The sequence below is a fragment of the Balaenoptera ricei genome, chromosome 6 (assembly GCF_028023285.1).
Source record: "Balaenoptera ricei isolate mBalRic1 chromosome 6, mBalRic1.hap2, whole genome shotgun sequence".
In the NCBI taxonomy this organism is placed as follows: Eukaryota; Metazoa; Chordata; class Mammalia; order Artiodactyla; family Balaenopteridae; genus Balaenoptera; species Balaenoptera ricei.
This window is the reverse complement of record NC_082644.1, coordinates 56,881,955-56,903,748: the sequence shown is the minus strand read 5'-3', so window position 1 is coordinate 56,903,748 and position 21,794 is coordinate 56,881,955. Positions and strand designations below refer to the sequence as shown.

Genomic DNA, 21,794 nt, shown 5'->3' with positions numbered 1-21,794 from the left:
CAAATACATTTATCTCACACTGAGGACCTAGAACAGCCATGCCTAATAGAAATATAATTCAAGGCACGTACATAATTTTTAATTTCTCTAATCTCATTTAAAAAGCAAAAAATGAACAATGAAACTAATTTTTTAAAATGTATTTTATCTAACCCAATACATAAAAAATTTTACCAATATGTAGACAATATAAGAACGATCCTCAATGAGCTATTTTACATTCTTTTTTTTTTTTAAGATTACATTTCTAAATTTCAGTGTACACTTTACACTTACAACTTATCTCAGTTGGGACTAACCACATCTCAAGTGCTCAGATCCAAAATGGTGGCTTCCTTTTTGGAAAGCCAGGTTTACAGTTGCCTTTGCATTCTGTGGCCAATTGAACTTAAGGCCCAGCAAGGCTGTCCTTCCAATTAAATGGGTTTGCACTTGCTTTTGTAGGATCACCTGACCATACAACCAGGCTGGGAGACCTAAGAGGCCAAAGGAGGGATTTCCCTGTGTATCAAGGAACAGCTCCAAGGAGAGAGGGACCTTACTACTGGGCCCCTTAACAGATATTGCTTACAAGTCTACACAGTTGCGGCAGTAACTCCTTTAAGTATTTCCTATACAATGCTTTGGCTATCTGCTCACTCATAACAGATTAACTCAAGCTTCTGAAAGAGTTACAAACTTCTACCCTCCCAGAAGGCAACACCTGGTAAGGAATGAGTTGCCCAGACAACGTTTTATGCCTCCCAGAATACAAGTCAGAATTTCTCTGAAATACCACATGCATCTCATCCAGCAATTTTACTCTTCAAATGCGGGGCTTAGGGGTGGAGGGGGGTATGGGGGGACCCACACTTAGAAGAAGTCATCACTATGACACAATAGGAGGAAGAATGGTTGAGAGTACTGCTGAGGCATCCTGGGTCCTCATGACCCAGCAGCATCTCCCCATTATCTGAACAGAGCATCCTGAGTAAAACGAGAGGAGCTGAGTATGTGTCATGTATAACCCCTTCAATTTGTGTTCTGCTTAACCTGGTGAACTCCAGTTAACTAAGATGTTCCTATAAACAATTAAGCTTCCTGTAGGATCGTTAGCAAGATATAAAAATTTATGATGTAATAAAGTGCAATAAAATGATAAAGTGGTTAGCCCATCAAAGCACTTCACAGGCAAGAATACAGGTGTGAAAATAGGCAAAAGTAGCCTTCACCCTGTCTAAAATTCGTTTACTTCTGGGTTTTGGATTTTCAACAGATAAACAATCCTACAATTCATCTCAACTGATGTGCACTTCTTAAAATGTGACTTTTGGGGGAAAAAAAGCATTTTGGATTTCTATTCAAATATGGGCTCACATGACATTTTAGGGGAGATGGAAGGTATGAAGCTAAACCGGATTTGCTGGGGAAAACAAGATCACCCTGGGAACAGCTGGCCTCTCAGCCAACGGAACTGGTGACCTCACTCCAGCACTGGGCACTGAAGAAATTCACGAGGCTCTAGAGAGTATAATTAATATTCAGTCCACTTCTTCATTTAATCCTCCTCAAAACTTCACTGTGCTATTCAGGTACATTCCTATTATTATTTGAGCTTACAGATAAAAGAACTGGGGCTAACTAACTAGAGACTGAGATGGGATTCGACCACTGGCCTGAACACACCCAACTTTTAACCATTTCAACCACAATAAAACGTGTCTGTCATGTTCTCAAGGTTGAAGCTTTACTTCTGTAAGAATTTAGAAATAACAACTAACACTTATTAAGTAGATTATCTCATTTAATGCCAGAAAGAACCCTGCAAACTAGGCACGATCATTATCTACATTTCACAGATGAGAATACAGAGGTTATGTAACCTGGCCAAGGTTCTACTGATGGCAGGTGGTAGAGGCAGGATGTGAACCTACACAGAGCTGCACTTTTACCTCCTTTTCTCTCACGCCTCCCATTTGTGTACCTGAAGCTTCTTCAGACTCTGGGGCTCCAGCTCTGTAGGTTTCAATCTCAAGATCCTCCCTAGAAAGTCCTTAGCAGGGGACCGGCACTGTACACTTTAGAGGCCAGGATTTACCAGATCCGCCGTATGTTTCCATCTGAACAAGATGGAGCTAGAAAACAACATCTGGGGAGCTAACAGGCAGAAAGCCCAGGACTTTGAAGGGGAGGCACTGTTTGTGCGGTGATTAAAAAAAAAAAAATTTAGGGAGTTCAAAGCACCGTCCCAAAGGTGGGCAGACTGAGAAACAAATCAAAACAAGCAGCTCAGGGACACAATAAGAATATAGTTAATGCCATGAATGAAGCAGCAAACCGTCACATTTGTGAGGATGTCCTCCCTTTCAAGCTTATCAGCTGTGATCAGGGAGTAAGGGAGAGAAGCAGAAGAGGGCACGGTGCCCTCAGGTCAAGCAAAGAAGGCTCTTGTGCCAGGCAGGAAAGTGGCCTTGTGCTTGCTCTCTAAAATAAAAATAAGTGGAGAGATGTTCAAGGACTTTGTCCATGGAGAGAGCAGGACCCTCCTGGCCCCCCCAGAGCCAGGAGGCAGCTAGAAGTTGGTTTCCCTGACTAAAAGAGAATTCTGCAGCTAGGCAAGCCAGGTTTCAGTGTCACAACCGGGAAGAACTAAGTCTTCTAGAAAGACACATTCTTTTAAGCAGATACTCCATTAACTCCCACCTTTTCCAAACCAGTGCACCAGGGGAAGAGGACTGTGGGGTTTCTATCCTCGTGTTTCTAAGCAAAGCCCTAGGAGCATGATGGCCACCTACCTCTTCCCTAAGATCAGGTTCTTACTTTGCCACGTCGAAGCCTGCATTTATTTCCCTGCACTGAGGTTTCCAGCTAGGACCTTGCTTACATTTTTTCATCTAATCCTAAATACCCCTCTGCAACAATTCTCTCCCAAAGCAAAATTCACTCTTGTTAGGACAGTCTCCGGGTCGGTAAGAGGGAGGCAGAGCTTTCTTGCAGGTTAATATCTGCGAGCATTATTTTCCTTTGCCAGAGGACACTCCGTTTTATTCACCCTCCTCTCTTATGCTTGACAAATTTACAAATGATCATATAGAAACTGCTGCTGTGTTACTCAGAATGAGCATGATGTCAGAGAAATGCCATGCTTTATTGCTTTTGATAAAAGACTTCTATTGGGGTTGGGAAGAGGAGAAGACTAGCAAAGAAAAGAGGATGGAAAAGGAAATCGTATACTTAGTTACACTGGCTCTTGGACTTGTCAGGGAGAATATTACAGAACTACCAGTTGGGGATAAACTACTTTCACAGATGTTTAGACAATTCATAAGAAGAGCACAGCCTGGGACAAATAATAAAGACATGTGACCTTTCATGGGATAAAATGAAAAATTACTGGTTTTGATCCACCCTGCTTAAATCCTTACAAAGTACAGAGCAGCCAACAAATCTCAGGAATCTGTAAACAGAATACTGCGATCTCGTGTTTCTAAATGTAGGATGGACATAATCAAAAGGTTTTTGATTATAGAATGCTCAGAACCGATGGCCCTGATTTAGGACTTAATTATGCAAATTAAGCCTAACTAGGGTTTTCTTTTAGGTATAAGCTTGCCAGATTTAGCACATAAAAACACAGGACTACTCAGCTAAATTTGCAAGGTACATGTTTATACTAGAAAATTATTCACTGTTTACCTGAAATTCAAATTTAATGGGATGTCCTATATTTTCTATTCGGGTGAGTGTCTCTATAAATACCCCTGCTCTGATAGGACATATCAAGTAAAGAGCTGGGAATTCAAATTCAATGATGCCGAGAAAAAAGAGAAAAATTACTTCCAGTGAATTACAAAAAAGAAAGGCTTGAAATTAATGGATTATATGAATATTAAGTCTTACAGTACATTAAACCATAAAGCTGGTTGGTAGATGACACTAAATTAACTTTATACTGCTCACCATTTCCTGTGGCACAGAATTGAAGAACCAAAGCATACCTGGTACAACACTTTACAGATGATGTATGTTTAATAAATATCTCTTCATTGATGATCCAGATGACAGGCCAAGCCTGCTCATTTTACATTTAAAAAATCTGAATAGTTTGAACACTGGCAGGAAAACAGCTGGCTTGCTGAGTAAATAATTAAAGTATTTAAAGTCCAAGTATTCTATAAAGAAAATAATTGGCACCAAGAAAGCTACCGTGGGGTTCATTAACCTATGTAATATATTTTTTATTCATCAAGCCTCTATCCTTGACAAATGCTTACTGGACATCCCAAGAAACAATGGATTTTTTTTAAAGGAGTTTTAACAAGTGGGCTTCATCAGAAGTAAAAATTACTGAGCCAGCCAAGGAAAAAAATTCTAAATAAATTACCTTTCTAAAATCTGCCCACATCTTTTATCAAATCAAATATATCCCATCATGTTTTTTTTTAAACCGTAATTTTCCAGTTGTCCTGGATTATCATTAAATGTTTCTGAAAATCATTTAGAATATAGTTTACTTTTTAACACTTGTACTACTTGATTCATCTTATTGGTTTAGAAATAAAGTCATCATCTAGACTATAGACATTAAAACTAACTTGCAAACAACAAATAATAAAGATGGTTTAGTACAGTAGCCCTAGCCCTTTACACCCCACCTCCAGTTTACCACAAAGGCAAGAGAGTCCGATTAGTTATACTTCTCACTGGAAGCAGGTTCCTCAGACGAGAATGATGAGTAGCTACAAAGCACACTTCCTCCCACCCCTCCTTGCCCACAACTCAGTACACTAGTAAGATTTGCTAATTTGTAAGGCTGTGTAAAATCTTTGGCTGAAGCTTCAATTCTGTGAACAGTAGAATTACTACCCTAGTATGGTGGGAAAGGGTCAAAATGCCACCTACTGAATTTCTATGGACACAAACATTTATGTCACCAGTAAAGAAGCCCATTACTGCTCTTACGCTGATACCTTATTTTGGCAATGTTGAACCAAGAAAAATTAAACTTGCAGGAAATGTGTTTTTTTTTAATGTTTTCAAGACTCACTCCGATAATTTTAGGCAAATGAAGGAAAAGCATAGAAAAGACAATGCAAACAGAGGAAGGAAAAAAATACAGTTGTTAAGTGAATTAAGTGGCAGTATGCTGGAGTCCTTTAACTGAAGACTGTGAAATATGACAAAATTAGAAACTCAAGGTTATTATACACTGTTGGCATGGACATCCTATATCCCCAAAGAGCTTGTTTTAAATAATGTTAAATTCAATAAAGCCCTGCTTTCAAAGTGCAAGAGCTGAAATTCCTTAATGGGGGAAAAAGAGCAGGAAATCCTTTATTAATTCAGTGGGAAATACCTACTGGTAATCAAGGAGTCATTTTTGGGTTCCCCCCTCTTTATCTCAATGGTGCTAAGATTTCAAGGAAGTAATTTGTGAACAGCACCACGGCCCAGTGAGTAATTGCAAAATTCAGGTGTTACAGTATGATGAATTAATTACTCCTTTTCATTTTTTAAAACATCTTAAGATTTTTGTAAAGCAACTACTGTTAACAATTCAAGCAGATTTAAGAAGCAATCTATAAGGTTATGAAGTGACTGTGTGAGACTGTGTGTGTATGAATAAATATATAATAACCCATGAAATCCTACATCTTATGAAGAAACTGAAGATGCTGATAACAAAGAAGACATAGTAAGACGTTAATTCAAGAGGCCAACAAATTTCTAAAAATTCATCTTTTTGTAGAGAACCCCCGATTTTGGCATTTAGTTATTTTTAACGGCAAATATTAACTTTTTATGGTACAATTACAGGTAGAGTGTGTTCAGTGCTATGATGAAATGATTCCATGAGATGTATTTTGGTAGTCTTACTGCTTGCTGTTCCATCTACTTTCACAGAAAAATCACACAGTAGAAAAAACAAATCACTTTCTCCTTGTCCCACACATGGGATACTGTACTGAGTAAGGCAGCCAGGAAGACTGCTGTATCTCACCTCTGAGCAGAAATAACTGGAGACACGATTTCAGGGTTTTCTGTGCAGGGGGAGAGAGTGAAGCAATTAGTTGAAATGCTAAGGGCAAAAAGAGTGGGTGCTCTCATCCCACTGCCAACTCAAAAGCTAGGAGCCGGACCCTCACTGTCACATTTGTCCTACTGAATGGGGGAAGAGTGAGATCTGTATATCGGCGTGTACATATTTTGAGTTGTATACAGATAACGTCGCTCTTGTGGGGGAAAAGAGGTCAAGGTGATAGTAGTGGTGAGGAAAAGTTAGATCTGAGAAACTTCGCAATTAATATACCAGAAACACAGAATTTCTAATGACACGGTAGGAAAAGCCGAGTCTGATGTAACAGAAATACCTTACTCAAGTTTGGGGAAAAAACCACATCCCTCAGAAAATCTTAGAAACAACCACTGGCCGGGGATAATTTATGTTGTTCAAGAAGGAAGAAATATTGCTTTTTCCCCCCATTACACTACTAATGTAATATGCACGTGGAAGTTAGACAGATAAAATAAACTGGTGACACAGTAAACTTTTATACTCACAAGGCTACCACAGTAGACAGATGATGGTAACACAAGATGGCTTTGGAAAAAATGAGAGGGAATGAATGAAAAGTCCTTTGTTTAATGACTGGATCCTCCCCACCCCCCTTATTGCTCATGTGTTGTCCAGTTTGTTGCTTTTAACATGTATAATTTATTTTAAAGACTTCATATAGTTTATCATCAATGCTCACAATAATCTTACAAGGTAGATTACAGATAAGAAAGCTCAGATGCAGAGGTGCTGAGCGACATGTCATCAAAGTTGTAGAGCCAGAATTTGACCCCACACTGCCTCCAGGATCCTTGATGGGCTTGGGACATAAGCTATTATCTGGCAGAGCCAATACTTACTGAGGGAAAGAAGGATACTTGGGAAGTGTTATAAACTGAATTGTGTTCCCCCCCCCGCCCCAATTCATCTGTTGAAACCTTCATCCCCAGTCCTTCAGAATGTGACTGTATTTGGAGAGAGGGCCTTTCAAGAGGTGATTAAATTAAAATGAGGCCCTTAGGGCGGCCCCTCATCCAATCTGACTGGTGTCCTTATAAGAAGAGGGATCTGGGTGCACAGAGACACCAGGGGTGTGCCTCATAGAGCAAAGATCATGTGAGGACACAGCGAGAGGGCAGCTATCTGCAAGCCAGTAAGAGAGGCCTCAGAATGAAACCACCCTGCTATGGGACTTCTGACCTTCAGAACCATGAGAAAATAAATTTCGGATGTTTAAGCCACCCAGTCGGTGGCATTTTGTTACGGCAGCCCTAGCAAACTAATGTAGGAAGGGAGAAGAAATCATCGAACGTAGTCACTTGCATAGACCACAAAAGCAACAGCAGCTCAAGTGTTGTTCAAAACTGGACTGAGAGTTGTTACAGATTTTGGCCTTGTTAATAAAGCAGGAACAAGTTCCATCCCTGGAGGCACTGGAGGATTGTGGCTCTGTGTGCCAGGCACACGCCTTCCAGTGTGCTCCCCCCATACCACTCGATAAACCTCTTCTCTCTCCCTCACAGAAACAGGGCTGAAATGGCCCCGTAACACCAACATACATGCCCCAACAAGCAAGACACATGATAAATTAAATGCATCTCAAGGCATGGCCCGGTGTCGTTCCCTCTGATCTTGCTAGAATAACATGACATTTATAAAAATACAACCCACTGGATATTTGGCACTGCTTGGGAATGAAGAATATGTCCACTTAAGAGCCAATCCCCCAGGCTGTCAAAAAAATCTCAAGCCAGGATTTCTTCTATAAACATTACCTATCTTTTAAAATTATAACAGTCTAGGAAGTGAAGAAAACTAATTTAAAGTCTCTGCTTATTTGCAAGTCTCCCTTCGCCTCAACGTAAAAAACATAAACCAGACAGAAGAACACGTTCAATGCTCGGTCAAGGCCCACGGATGGGACAGCCCTGTGCATCTGGCAAAGCGCCTCCACCCTCCCCGCCTCGGCCCCCGGTCACCCTCGCCCCGAACACACACCTATGCAGAGCTCACCCTCCACCGGGGCCAGCCTCCTCCAATCCCCGGGCACGCTGAAAGGCGGTATTTACGGATTATTTTTTTTCAGATACCAGCCAAATAATGTTCCCGTTCACTCTCTCACCCACCTTAGACCATACAAAATTTAACATCTGGGAGGATAAACTCTGCCCCGAACGCAGATGACAAGGGTGAGCAGTCATGGAGGAGTTCTCCTCAAGCAAAGAGGATCTGCCAGCTTCCCTCTGAGGTCCAGGCCCTGAAAGGCCAACTGTGGTATGTTTGAGTTTCCATCGGGCCTGGTGCTTGCTGGCTGCTGCTATGTTCACTCAGAACCCAACTGTCCTATAAACATCTCGCCCTGCTGCTGAGAGCTGCCCGCCTGGCCTTACTTCTTGGAGCCGAGAAAATGCAATTTGGGAGCTGCAGGCCGCACGGGAACTAACACTTGGAGCACAGCTGACCCCTCTCTGCTCCAGGCCAGTGACGACTCTAAAAAAAAAAAAATTAAGGCACGCTCACACGAACATAACAAGAACAGGAAGAAAAGTCCAGATTTTCCTCACCATGTGCCACCCAGCCATGTTTACACTGATCGCAAGTCCTCAGGTTAATCTTCCCCGGCTGGAAACATTCACACGTGCAGTTCACCAGTGTGCAGCGGATGGCCTGAAAAGGAGAGGAGGAAAAAAGATCAGCATCTGTTCAAAGGTACCATATTTCTTCACCATTTTAATAATAACACCCACTTCCCATTTTTAACGGCTTTAGGGGCCTGGAGAGTTTTAAAAATAAATTTTGAAACCATCAAAATCTCTTACCAAAACATATTAGAAAACAATACTGATTCACTAATAGAATGTTTCATGCCATTCATAGGTAAGCTTTAAATTAGAAGCATAGACTGAGTAGTATAAGAGTAAAGGATTACATACTCTACAACATGCTGGATCTGAAACACCAGGGACCAGAAAGAGAAAAAAATATTGCTGCTACCAAATAGGCACATTTAAGTTCATCCACCTGGCAACAGTGCAAAAAATATACACTCTCATACAATAATGTTCAAACGAAATGTTGTTCCAAGTAAAACATGATATACAGGTAATATTATTAGAATATTACTTTTCTTCTGCAGTGTTTCATTTAAATGCTTTATTAATCTTTCAGACACATTTTGAGAGACATTCCTGTTGGCCCAATAAGTCCTGGCATATTTCTGGCATCATTTGTCACTTCCCAATTCCTTGTTTGTTCCCCCCTTGATATATCCACTCCATTTTCATTCCTATTTTGAAAAACGCAAAACAACCCCCATTTTTATTTTTTTAATGGTGATGTAAGAGATTAAGTTTACATTGTTTTTAGATCAGATGTAGAACAGGAAAAGACATTTATGTGAATATTTGATACTTGGAACAACTCACCTATATCTTACAAAACTGAAAGACACACTCAAAGACCTTTCATTTCTTTACAAGCACTTTAAAAAATCATCTCCCCGGTTTACATTGTAAAGTGAATCCATAGAAAATTAGCATTAATGAAGTGTAACTTTTGATAGATTAAGAACCTATGCTTAAGAACGGTGCTAAAGCCGACCTATGCTCCTAGACTACAGTTAATAAATTTATCTCGTACATTTAGTTCTAACTGGCATCGTAGTTCTGAAGACAGAAGGGATTTAGTCCGATCGTTCACAGATTAACCATCTACTGTTACTACCTGAACTGCCAGGAAAAGACCTCTCTACAGCTGTAGATGCAATCAATAATTACTGATTTGGGGGGTGGGGTGGGGGAGAGGTACGGGGCTACCTGAAACTGCAGTGCTGGGCCTGAAAGCTACTCTCACTCACACAGCTCCAGACGCTCATATTCCTGGAAGCAGCTGGATTTTTATATAAACTGTCTCATTTGTAACAGACAGTATTTTAGACATTGTTAACATGGTTGGGACAAACTCCATTTACAGAGAGTAAGACTGAATGGTCTTTGACTGCTCCCCGTGCTTTAGATCAGGCGAGTTTGAAATATTTCTCTTTTGTTAATGAACATCCAATCTATAGGTCCCTGTTCAGTTTCCAATAGAGTCCTTGCCTAGACTCCTCTCTTGCTTCACCTCCAACCCTAGTTTGCTCCTCTATTACTGCAAGAAAAACACTCAGGTGTATCATCTGCCTGATATTTCAGGGCCTTTCTTTCAATGTCAATAGTCCAATTACATATTAGGAGGTTGTAAAACTTGGCTGTATGTATTAGTGATTAAAGGAAATAGTAGTAAGAAATAGGGGCAGCAAAGGAAATGCTGACTACGCAAGAATAATATATGTAGTTGAAGGTTAGAAGGGGAAATGTTTCTCCCCAAATTTCCTGTGTCAACTTCAATAGTTTCACTGACAGCAATACGTCAGAACATTCCAGGTTAGAAAGAGCTTCTTTAAATGGCGTGTTCATTAATGAACTCACAATTTGATTGTACTGTGGTAACACAAAACAAAACAACAACAGTTCAGAGGGCAGTGTTTCTACTAAAAACAAGGCACCTTACAAACTATCCAATTATAAATTCAGATGCAGCAACCACGTTGACATTAAAATATTTATATAATCTGAAGTGCGATAACAGAATCTTTCATAAACACTAAGGAAAAAAAAGTCGCCTCTGCTTTACCAAACTAAGGAATGATCAAAACTAACAATGACTATCTCTCAAGGACTACATGTTAACTCCAGTACAAAAAACATACATATTTTAAATCATTAATTTGATCATTTTGATTTGAGTTATTTAACAAAAATAGCCTCACTTTACATTGTGTTTAAAACATACTTTCGTCAATTTTAATTATAGCTATATTCAGGACAAAACAAATTAAGAGACTGTAGATTTGCTTTATTTTATGTATATTTATTTATTTACTGATTGAACTATTCATTCATTTACTGAGAACCAGTTTATGATTCAAATATTTTTCTCTTCCTAAATAACTTTATACATCTGGCACATTTGGGAATTAAATTTTTCAGATCATCATCCTTTTCCTTTTTCATAATTTTACCCTTTTTGTACCTAAACATACAAACACTGGAACACCTCAGCTCCTTTTATATACAAACACTTGAGCACTGGAATATCCATTTTGTATTTCTATGACTTCCAGAAGGTCTATTTGTTTTCAATTCAGATTTATATAGACTACAATTGTTCCTTAAGGGAATTATATATATTTAAACAATATGGTCTAAATAAATATTTTGAGTATGAGACTATTGTGGCTTCAAAGGAAGTTTTATTCTAAATAACATTTTTGAAACGGCATAAAAGTTTGACATACTATTTATTCACAACAAAACAGAACCAATGTGATCACTTGCCAACTCACCCACACTTCAAAAAAATAAATTATCATAAAACTATCAAAGCCAGTTAAGCCTCAAAAACGTACACACTTTACAAGGAGAGAGCTGGGAAGAGCAGAGATGGTGAAGCTTTCATTTTGGTGAGCACATCCACTTCTTCACGTAGCTAGTATACGAGTGCTTCCCACCCACTGCTGGGCATACACGACTACAGAAAATACAGCGGCGATAACGAGGTGCCAGAAGGGGGACACCAGGAAAAGAGCAGACAATTTGATCAGGATATTCCCACCTATAGATGCAGGACCCTTATGCAGGTCTGGCCAACTCAGGCTAGCAACCCCTCCACACCTCCAGAACCCCACTTCAGTGAGTGCCTGAAACTCTTTCCTCCATTTCAGTAGGATAAGCTTTTCCAACACCCCAAGAACAAGAACAAATTTTCTTAAGCTTGCAACTTATTTACAGTAATGATTCCTCTGCTTAGCTTTACCATAGATTTCTTGAAAGGAAAATCCATGCACCCACCACCCACTGCTTCCACCTACATTTTAATCGTGCAATCTGGATTCTGCCCCACACAGTCCTGAAACCGCTGTCTCCAAGAGGAATGTTCTCATCACATCTGGTCTCCTTTTCTAGCCTCCTTGTTCTCCTAGACCCCGAGGCAACTTAAGGCACTAACTCTCCTTCATTCCTGGGCTGTAGAGACCAACTATCCTAGTTTATTGGCAGCAGCTTCTCACTCTCTCTCCACTGTAAATAAATACAGGTGTTTCCCACGGCCAGGCTCCTCGTTCTTTAATTCGGCAATTTCATCCCCTCCTACAGCTTCAAATATCATCACTATGCAAAGCCCATCACTGTGGAGCCAAGTACTGTGTTAAGTGGCAGAAATGGATGGCAGCGTCCCTGTGGCTCAAGGATTTGACAGTCAGAGCTCATGGGCAGTGGGTTCAGAGGAGAGACCCTAAGAACAGAAGGAAGCCCTTGAACAGGTTTGGGAAGCACCATTTCTCCCTCTTTATGCCTCTGTCTTTTCTTCTACCAAAGGTAGGATTTAAAAATTTATCTACAACAGTAAACTATTACCTATTATTAATAATAGCTAGATTTACTGGATATTTGCCATTTTCCAGATAGTGTGCTTAACACTTTACAAACATTAGCTCTCCCTCAGAAAATACCACGAGGTCAGTACTATTATTCCCTTTATTTCACAAAGGAGGAAACTGAGATGGAGCTAATTCAGGACTTTGCCCTGAAGTCACAGGAATCAGATTCCAGGTCTGTGTGAGCTCTCCATCCACTCACAGGCAGCCATGGGGCAGAGCCCCTCCATCTGCCCACCCCCCACCCCCCCACTGTGTACTGTTAACTCCTGCTCATCTTTCAAACTTTCAACTCAAATACTACTTCCATTCCCCAGGGCAGGTGCCCCCATGGGATCTTTCTGTCACAGCACTTATCACAATTGTGAATATTATATTTACCTATACTTATTCATTATATATATATATATATATATATATATATACACACATACACACATACCTATATCTGTGTGACTATTTGATTAAAGTCTGTCTTCCCCAGTAGAATTTAAGCTCCTTGAAGGCAGAGTGACATATTGTTGGGCTTACAGTGTAAATATAATGACAAATAATAGGTGCTTAAAAGGCACTTAAAGAATGCATGAGTCTTCCGAGCCTCTTTCCCATCTGTAAAATGATGGTAGCAATAACATCACAACAGTGTCAAAAGACTCAAATGAAATAATGAATATAAAGCATGTGACACTGTGTCTAGTGATAGCAAAAGCTCAAAAGATGGAAAACATTTATGACCTCAAGAAACTTTCCAGATATTACATTTGAATTATTTTTCCCTTATGATTCTTCCCAATGTATTTTTTCCAACACCTTGTAAAATGCTTAACACATATTTAGTCTTAATGAATAAATGAATACTTTGACATATATGATGCCATATTCTTCATACTATAATCCTCTAAATTGGGCATGACAGGGATTATTATTTCTGTTTTAATACTGGGGTTCAAAAATGTTTATTTAGGTGTTACACATCTCTTAAATGATAAGGTGGATTTCCCAATTACTTATCAGTTTATTTCCATTACCTATAGAAAAAGAAGAGATACAGTTAAAACCAGTAAATTATGAATATTCATATCCAAAAGTGTATCTAGAATTCATAAAGTAGACCAATTTAGTATAAAAATATTTAATCAAGGTTCAGTCAGTGACACTTATATTTGAATATTAAGTAAGAGTGCATTTGCGAGTATTCTGGATGAGTACCAAAGCCCTATTCAAATAACAGATTCTGTTATCACTAAAACTGAAGAGTCTTTAAGCTTCATTTTGCTCGTAGCTGGCTTGAACTCTGCAAGTTAATGTGAGCTGAACATCAATCTTCTCACCAAATGATATTTCTCAGAAAAGCACAGATTGTGGCTTCAGCTAATATTTAGCGTATATCACAAAAGAACTATACACAAGGCTAATTAATACATCTCCTGTTAGCTGTTCCTTCTTTGGGAACACTTACAGAAGTTACCTATTAATACAAAACAACAAAAGACAAAATAAGGCCATGGGGCATATAGAAACATAAGACATATTCTGAAGGAACAATCATAGAAAGAGAACCTCCCTTCCCAAAACCCCATTAAAAATAAGACTAATTTCAGTTCTGGGTTTTGTCTTCCACACAAAGAAAACTATTTGCCAGGAGATCCCCTCAAGTGTTCATTAACCTGGCCAAATATCCCATATATAACTAAAAATCCTTCTTAAATCTGCTTTCTCCTTATTCATTTCTGGGGAGGATACCAAGATTTACAACTTGGATTATGAAATTCTACTTGAATCATTTAAAAATGTTTAAGAGTTAAGAACATAACCTACACTAAAACTGAATTACTGAAAAAGTCAATCATTAATACAGCATCCATCTGTCCCACCAGTTTCTTCCAGAAACTTAGGTGGTACAATCTAGGTGTACAAATTAATTGGCTATAATGGTTATCAGTGACCATTCTTATTTGCCTTTCTTATTTTTTAACAAGAACAAATTTCTTAATAAAATGAATTTTCTACTTGGGAAATCACATGTAGGTGTGATAAATAGGTAAACTCAGCCAAACTTCCATGAAGATCCAAAGTAGTCCATGTTATAATTAACTCTTATTAATTCATCTCTGCATATGTTATTCATCTCTGTACATACAGGTCCCAGAAGGAAAGGTATGTATGGTGCCAAAGGTCAAATAAACCTTTTTTATTAGGTAGGAAAACTGTCCTTTGAAGACTTCTGTCTTTAAAAAAATCTGGAAAATTATCCATAATGAATCTGGAAACTAATTCTTCTAGGATTGTCTCAGAATACACTGCAGTAATTACAAAGTAACAGCTACTAAGCATTATGGATGAAGAGAGTAATCTTATATGTGACCAAAAAAAGATGGACTGCCACACACATTTATACATCTTGTGTATAAAGTACCTAAGACCGTACTTCAAGCATTGCCACAGAGATTCTAAAGAACTCACATGATAGGAATGGTGATTTATTAAGTAAGGAAACAGCTCCCTGTATAATTTTCAGGACAGTTTTTCCTCTTCCATTTTCACATGGCTGATCCATAAAACTAATGGAAAAGAAACAACTTCCAAAAGAAGTACTCTGAGTTTTAGCTAAGACTTGGAAAATCTATATGATATTGTCTTTGTAGAAGAACAGTGCCTTAAATTTGCCTAAGTCATGATGCAACTTAAGCAAAGAAAAAAAATTTTTTGGTATGGTGGATAACTTCTGAGCTTACTAGACAACTACAAGAGAAATTTGCTTTTACTTGATTACAAAACACATACAGGCCGAAAGGAAAGGTATATCCATATCCACCTGTTGTGCTGCCGGGTTTTACAATCAGGTATCAAAACAAGACAAGAAGATGTGAGTTGGATAGACATAGAACACTGAGACCCCTGGTTTTAAATATCCTACAAAGAAGTTTTATAACAACCTAAAAAAAGTCTTATCTAACTCTGACTCTGAGACTACTAATATAAAGTAAGGCGGGTATGTTTTCTGTATTTATGCAAGGAAACGTATAGATCTGAGTTTGGACAATGTTCACAGAATTGACAAGAAGTGATTATCAGTGATTATAGAGTGTAGAGTAAAAGTAAAGGGCTCACAGAGTATTAAACTGCAATGTAAATGCCACTACTCGTAATAGTAACAGCAGCAAATGAGAAGCAATGAAATTACTGTCTGCTTAACCAAACCCCTTAAAAATTCACACAATGGGCCAGCAAAAGTATATATCTTAGTTTGTGGTAAGATAAATTAGAAATCGAAAAATTTATTAACCTTTCTATAAAAGGTTCCTTAAAATGTGTCTAATTGTTTTTTAATGTCATATGAAGAAATAGCAACCTGATAAAAGTGATGATTTTGTTGTACTTATGTGCTCTGAAATTTCTTGATGTCTTTTCATCAATTAGATCTTGCGGCTGAGTCAGAAGATTTGAAAAGACATGGTCAGTCCAGACTCACTACGAGGTCCAGATGCCACTGATATAAACAGTGGACAACAAGGTCAAGACAGAAGGCTGGGCAATTCAAAACGGCCAGACTCCAACAAGACATCGTAAGAACAACATTACTGACCAAGGAAATATTATCTTCACAATAAGCACATCTAAAATACCTGAAAGAGATTCACTGTGAAAAGGTAGCCTTTTAAATGTTTCAGACATTACATGAAAAAAAAAAAAAAAAAAAAAAAAAAAAAAAAAAAAAAAAAAAAAAAAAAGAAAATAAAAAGGTAGCCTTTAAACATCAGTTACTGCTAAAAATCAGAAGACTTAAAACTTCATTTTAATTTTCTCTTAAAAGGCGTAGTTCTCTACCCCACCCTCACCACCTGGCAAATGGATAAACAAAGTATGGTATATTTACATAGTGGAATATTATTTGGCTAATAAAAAGGAATGAACACTTGATATTACTACAATATGGATGAACCTTGAAAACATTATGCTGAGTAAAAGAAGCCAGACACAAGAGATCCTAAATTATATAAGTCTATTCATATGAAATGTGCAGAACCCAGAAATCTGTAAAGATAGGGAGTAGTTAGCGGTTTCTTTTTGAGGTGATGAAAATGTTCCAGAAATGACTGTGATGATGGTTGTGTATAACTGTGAATACACTAAAATCCATTGAATTGTACACTTTAAATGGGTAGAGTGTATGATACCTGAACTCTATCTCAATAAAGCTGCTTAAAAGTGAGGAGGGCAAACCTACTACATCACCTAATTTCTTTTAGAGGTGTTAAAACATTTAATTCATAAGATATTCCCCCGGGGGACACAATGTAGCATAATATCCTTCTTTAACCTAGTAGGTCTTCAGTATACAAATGCTAAGTGAGTGATTAAACAGAAGACAAAGCAACTAAAGAATTTCACTGCTGCTTAAATCTGAAGATTCCTTCTACTTTGAAAATATTAAAACCTAGTAAGTCCATTTTAAAATGACAATGACTTAAATCCACTGCCATTTTTCTATCAGGAAAATCCAGGACATCCTTACATCCTTCAACAAATTTGGGGTGAAGAGGCCTCTCAGTTAAAATGTTCATCAAGATACTAGAAAAACTCAAAAGAGAATTGTTTAAAATGGACAATGGTGAATTCTGTCATGTACACGAGTAAAAGTATTCCTCAGTTTACTGTGATGAAAAAATTACCTCCACAAAAGTCAAGAAACAAATATGGTTTAAGGGGAGGGGGCAAAGAGAGAAACCATATACTTCGAGTAGATGTTCATATATGAATGTGAATGTTTCTGTGACTATGTGTGAATATATAAATACAAACAGGGAGAAAGGGACATACACAGAGGCACATAAATTTTCACAGACACGGATCCAATGAGCATCTGTAGTCATTAGCTTACGACCACAACCGACTATCAGTCGACACGAGGAAGACCCCATTTAAATAATTTAGGAGTTCAGAGTAAAAATCAACAGCGGGATATAGCCAATTATATGAAGAAAATACCCTTGCTTCTACGGCATCAAAGCCTATGCAGGCTTTGGAGTGCATGTGTTATGTTTTTTTTCCCCCCAATTAAATTAGGCCTATGGTAATAAAAGCTATTTTGTTAGGCAGTTAGTAATATTAGAGAAACAGGAAATGGAAAGGCATTTCAATTTGGGCAGAAACATTTTATTTTCTTACCTAACAGTTAACAATTAGGATATTCCACTTACTGCCTGTACTTACAAATTTTACAGACTACTTAGGCAGCTGTGATAAGATAATGAGAAAAGAAACACTCTTCCCATGAACACACACCTATCGTCTAATTGAAAATAAGGGATTAGCTCACTGTGAAAAAGAACCACATTTTCACTAAGCTCAGTCTACATTTACCAGAATACATAACTTTGTATAAGGAGCCAAAGTACCTCTGATATCATATGAATGATAAGCAATACTCATCTCATTTCACCTTAATGTTGAATCAGCAATTCTGTATTCCATTGATATACATTTTATTCATTTTCACTAAGGCAATTTGAAAGGTGGTAATGTGACTACATTTCCCTGTGGCATTCATGACAACAATTACTTACATAATATGATAGGGAAGGCATTAATAAGGAAGGGATTTAGAATGAGATGCAAGGAGATTTATAAACCTTTCAGCACTTTATGAAGAAATGCTCCTCATTAGGCAAGAAGTAAGACAAGATGAAGCCTAAGTTCTGGTTATTTCACAGAAGCAGCTTCCATCCTGGGAAGAATGGTTTGCACGACTGTCCCCTACTTTGGTGACCAAGCAGAGAGGTGCAGGAGTAACCCAAGACTTGTCCGAAGCTGTGCCAAATGTAAGGCATCCCCCCAAATCGAGGCCACCTCCCCTTCCCAGACGGCATGGGAAGGACCCCTTTAAGGAAGGAGTGCCTCTCAATCCTTCTCGTTAAAAGGAGCCAGCCACATTATTTCAAATGCCAAAGCACAGTAATCAATCCATTTACCAAGCAAGAGCATAAGGTGGGTGACCTTTTAACGGAATTTACTCTAGGCTTGTGAAAAGAATTTATCCCAGTGAAGCAACAAGGGAGACAGGTCGTTGCATTTTCGAACGTATCATTTCAAATGACAGCTCTGATTGCCCAGGCCAGTTGAGGTAGCCTTTGTGAGACTTAACAACATCCCACGTCGGACGGTGCCATGAAGCTTGCATAATACTTCAAATACATTCTTGTATTTAATCATCAAAATCCCCCAAATTAGAGATTTTTCAAACAGCCGAAAAATGAGGCTGTGAGATGTCCTTAAATGGCCACAGCTGGTAATCCAGGGCTCGCTCCACCCGGCCTGGGCGGGAGAGGCAAGGAGCTGAATAATCCCCCTTGCTACTCTCCTCCACAGTGAGATTTCCTCAGATATTCTTCCAGTTCCAAGAGCAGTTTGAGACTGAAGAGGAGATGTGGAAGAAACTACACACAAAGGGAGAGGCGTGGGGGAAGGCTTTAAGCAACTTAAAAAGATGAGGTAAACTGCTAAGTAAGCAGTTAACCATTTACACTAGGATTTTCTATGAACAAAGTGGCACATTTTTAGGCAGAGAAAGCGACTCTCAACAGCCTTCTATGGAGTCTATCAATGGTTACATTAAAAAAGGCCAAAATCTGAAAAAAGTGAGGCAAGGATTTGCCAAAAACACTGATTAATTTTACACCATCTTGTTTCTACCTTGTCTTGGGATTGTCCATTAATAGAATATCTCAACAAACATTTTAATACTGTCCATTGTTCATGTGTCTGTGCATCGTAACTATGCCTGATTAAGAAAGAATATGTTTCTTTGCCCAAGAGCAGATATCACCTCAGGAGTCATACCTATTACAAATAATAATAATGATATGATGAACAGTCTACAGTGCCCTCTTATACGTTATTTATGTTAGGTCACAGACTCCCCAGGGGTCTGTGCTGAGACCTGGACTGGCTTCATTAGAGCATATATAAATCACTAGAGGCACATCTTGATCTTACCACTGGCTAGAGTCGCTGGAATTTTTCAAGTGGAACCTCTCAGGTGAAAACATTTTTTAAAAACACAATGTTATCATTTCTTCTAAAACGTGGGTTTCTCAAATTGAATCCGTTACATTCAGATGCTCATAGAAATCCCACAAATTTCTATGGACTCTATAAGCATCTGAGGGTAACAGGTGCCCTAGAGTGTTGCAAAAAACATTATTCTCTTTTTAAGGATTAGTTTAAAGGACAAAGAGAGACATACAGAGAAAGACAGCAAGAAACAGATCATCCAGCTGCTAACAAATGCTTTGACATCACTGAGCAAATGGGGAGACTAATGCAATGGTTGTCAGGAACTCTGAGCTAACTCTTGAAAATTAAGAAATAAATAGAAAGCTTGTGGAAAAAAAGGGAGTCTTCCAGAACAATGTTAATGTCATCTTGGGCATGAGGACGGGGTTCACACGTGTGTCAGCTGAATCAACATAATGGGCTATAACAGCTTCGAAGCAGCTAATATGGTCCATTGGGTCAATAATCCATGAACTAAGAAGGATTTACTTGATAGACTATAAATGGTTCATAAGAACTCAAGAATCACTCCATCAGATCAAAAATCCAATTTTCATATGGTGCCTTTCTATGAATTAGCCAGAAGACAGTAATAGCTCTAAAAGACTTCAAGGTCTATCAGTTAAAATTTTACTTTGTAAAGAACAGTGTAGAGGAGGAAGAATTAAATGCCTCTCTCTCTTTTTGGTGAACCAACCTATTTTAAAGGGAAAAAATATACTTTATGACGGAAAGCTAATATACAACAGGGAATGTTCAAGGGGCTTTTCACATTTTCCTCTGGGTACCTGAATGTATGGATCCAAAGAAATGACATGCAGGCATATACATTCTCTCCTCTCTCTCTCTTTGATATGTCTCCACATACATTCAGATACTACCACTAAGTATCAATAAATTACAAACAATATTTCTAGGATAGCAATATTTAAAAATAAAGATTTATATTTCATTTTTGTTTCTGTACACGGTTTATATTTGTGGGTCTGCTGCGTGAGGCCTGCAGAGACATTTGGAACAGCACATGGATATTAGTAAACTCTTTCATCCTCACGTATGGAAAAGCAGGCCAAAGAAACTACAAAAGGTAAACAGTAAGAACTACAACACATTTTCAGCATTTAAGAGAGAGAGAGAGACAGACAGAGAGAAGAGGGTTGGTCCACAGGTTGGCTAAAGCTTATACAGCCTGTGTTTACAGATAACTGCAACTTCTTTCCACTCTAGACTGCAGAGAAATACTAGCCTTTATCCTGTGTTTGTGAATTTCATTACATATTCACACTAGGTGATAGTGGCTGCAGACTAATTTTTTTTAATGTAAGCCCATCTATGTGAATAATTGTATTTACTAAGTTCATGGCAATGAAGAAAAGCAGAGGAAAATGTTCCAAAAATATAAAAGGCTGTAATTAGAATTCCTAACAAGAAAGAATTCCTTTACTAGGGAAGAAAATGTGATCTATCACTGCTCTCTCAAAATGCTATTAGCCTCTCTTCATCATAAGGATAACAAGAAGGAATCTTTTCTTTTGCTTTTTACAAGAGTAACACTGAATAAAATAATAAATGTTTTTACATCAAAGTATATTAGCTATTGACATAAGCTCGGTCCTCTTAACTTTCACACAAGGGAAAGAAAAATTCCAATAATTCTGAAATAGACAGATAAAACTTTTCTCTGTGGCTATGGCCATGTACGATTATACGTAACTGCTTATTTTTAAAAAGAGCCTTATTGGTGCTCTCTGAAGGATTTTCTTTTGTACATAGCTTTATCCTATAATTTTGTCCCTGTTGGGCATGCTGCCTAAATTTAAACACAAACAGTCAAGCAATGAAGAAACATTAACACATTTACTGTGAACAAAAACTCCCAGTTGTACAGTGAAATTTTAATACATTTCAACTTATCTCTTTTACTAATGGGGAGAGTACAAACCCTGCAGGAATTCGCTCTGCAAACTGGTAATTACAGTAGACTCACTTTTTTTATAATGCATATGTATAGTCAGACACAAAAAACCCTGGCTGCCCTTTTGATGTAGGTTACAATAGGAATGTTTTAAAAATTATGAAAATCTACAGCAATTCTAAAGTAATGCATTATTTCATGGAAAACTGTCCTTTAACTCTGTGTATAGATACAAATAGACACATATTTAGATATCTGCTTTACACACCAGAAGGCACAATCTTTATCAGTATGTACTTTTATGTCATTTCCCCCGT

General features: G+C 38.2%; 1 protein-coding gene across 5 annotated transcripts in view; it reads right to left on the bottom strand.

The window, feature by feature from the left end:
* BNC2 (basonuclin zinc finger protein 2) overlaps positions 1-21,794 on the bottom strand; it is a 413,802-nt gene that overhangs the window by 139,632 nt on the left and 252,376 nt on the right. For all 5 annotated transcript variants that reach the window (XM_059926408.1, XM_059926410.1, XM_059926411.1 and 2 more), the window contains one exon: positions 8,599-8,701. In XM_059926408.1, the coding sequence (XP_059782391.1) occupies positions 8,599-8,701 (103 nt within the window). The remainder of the gene's footprint in view (positions 1-8,598; positions 8,702-21,794) is intronic.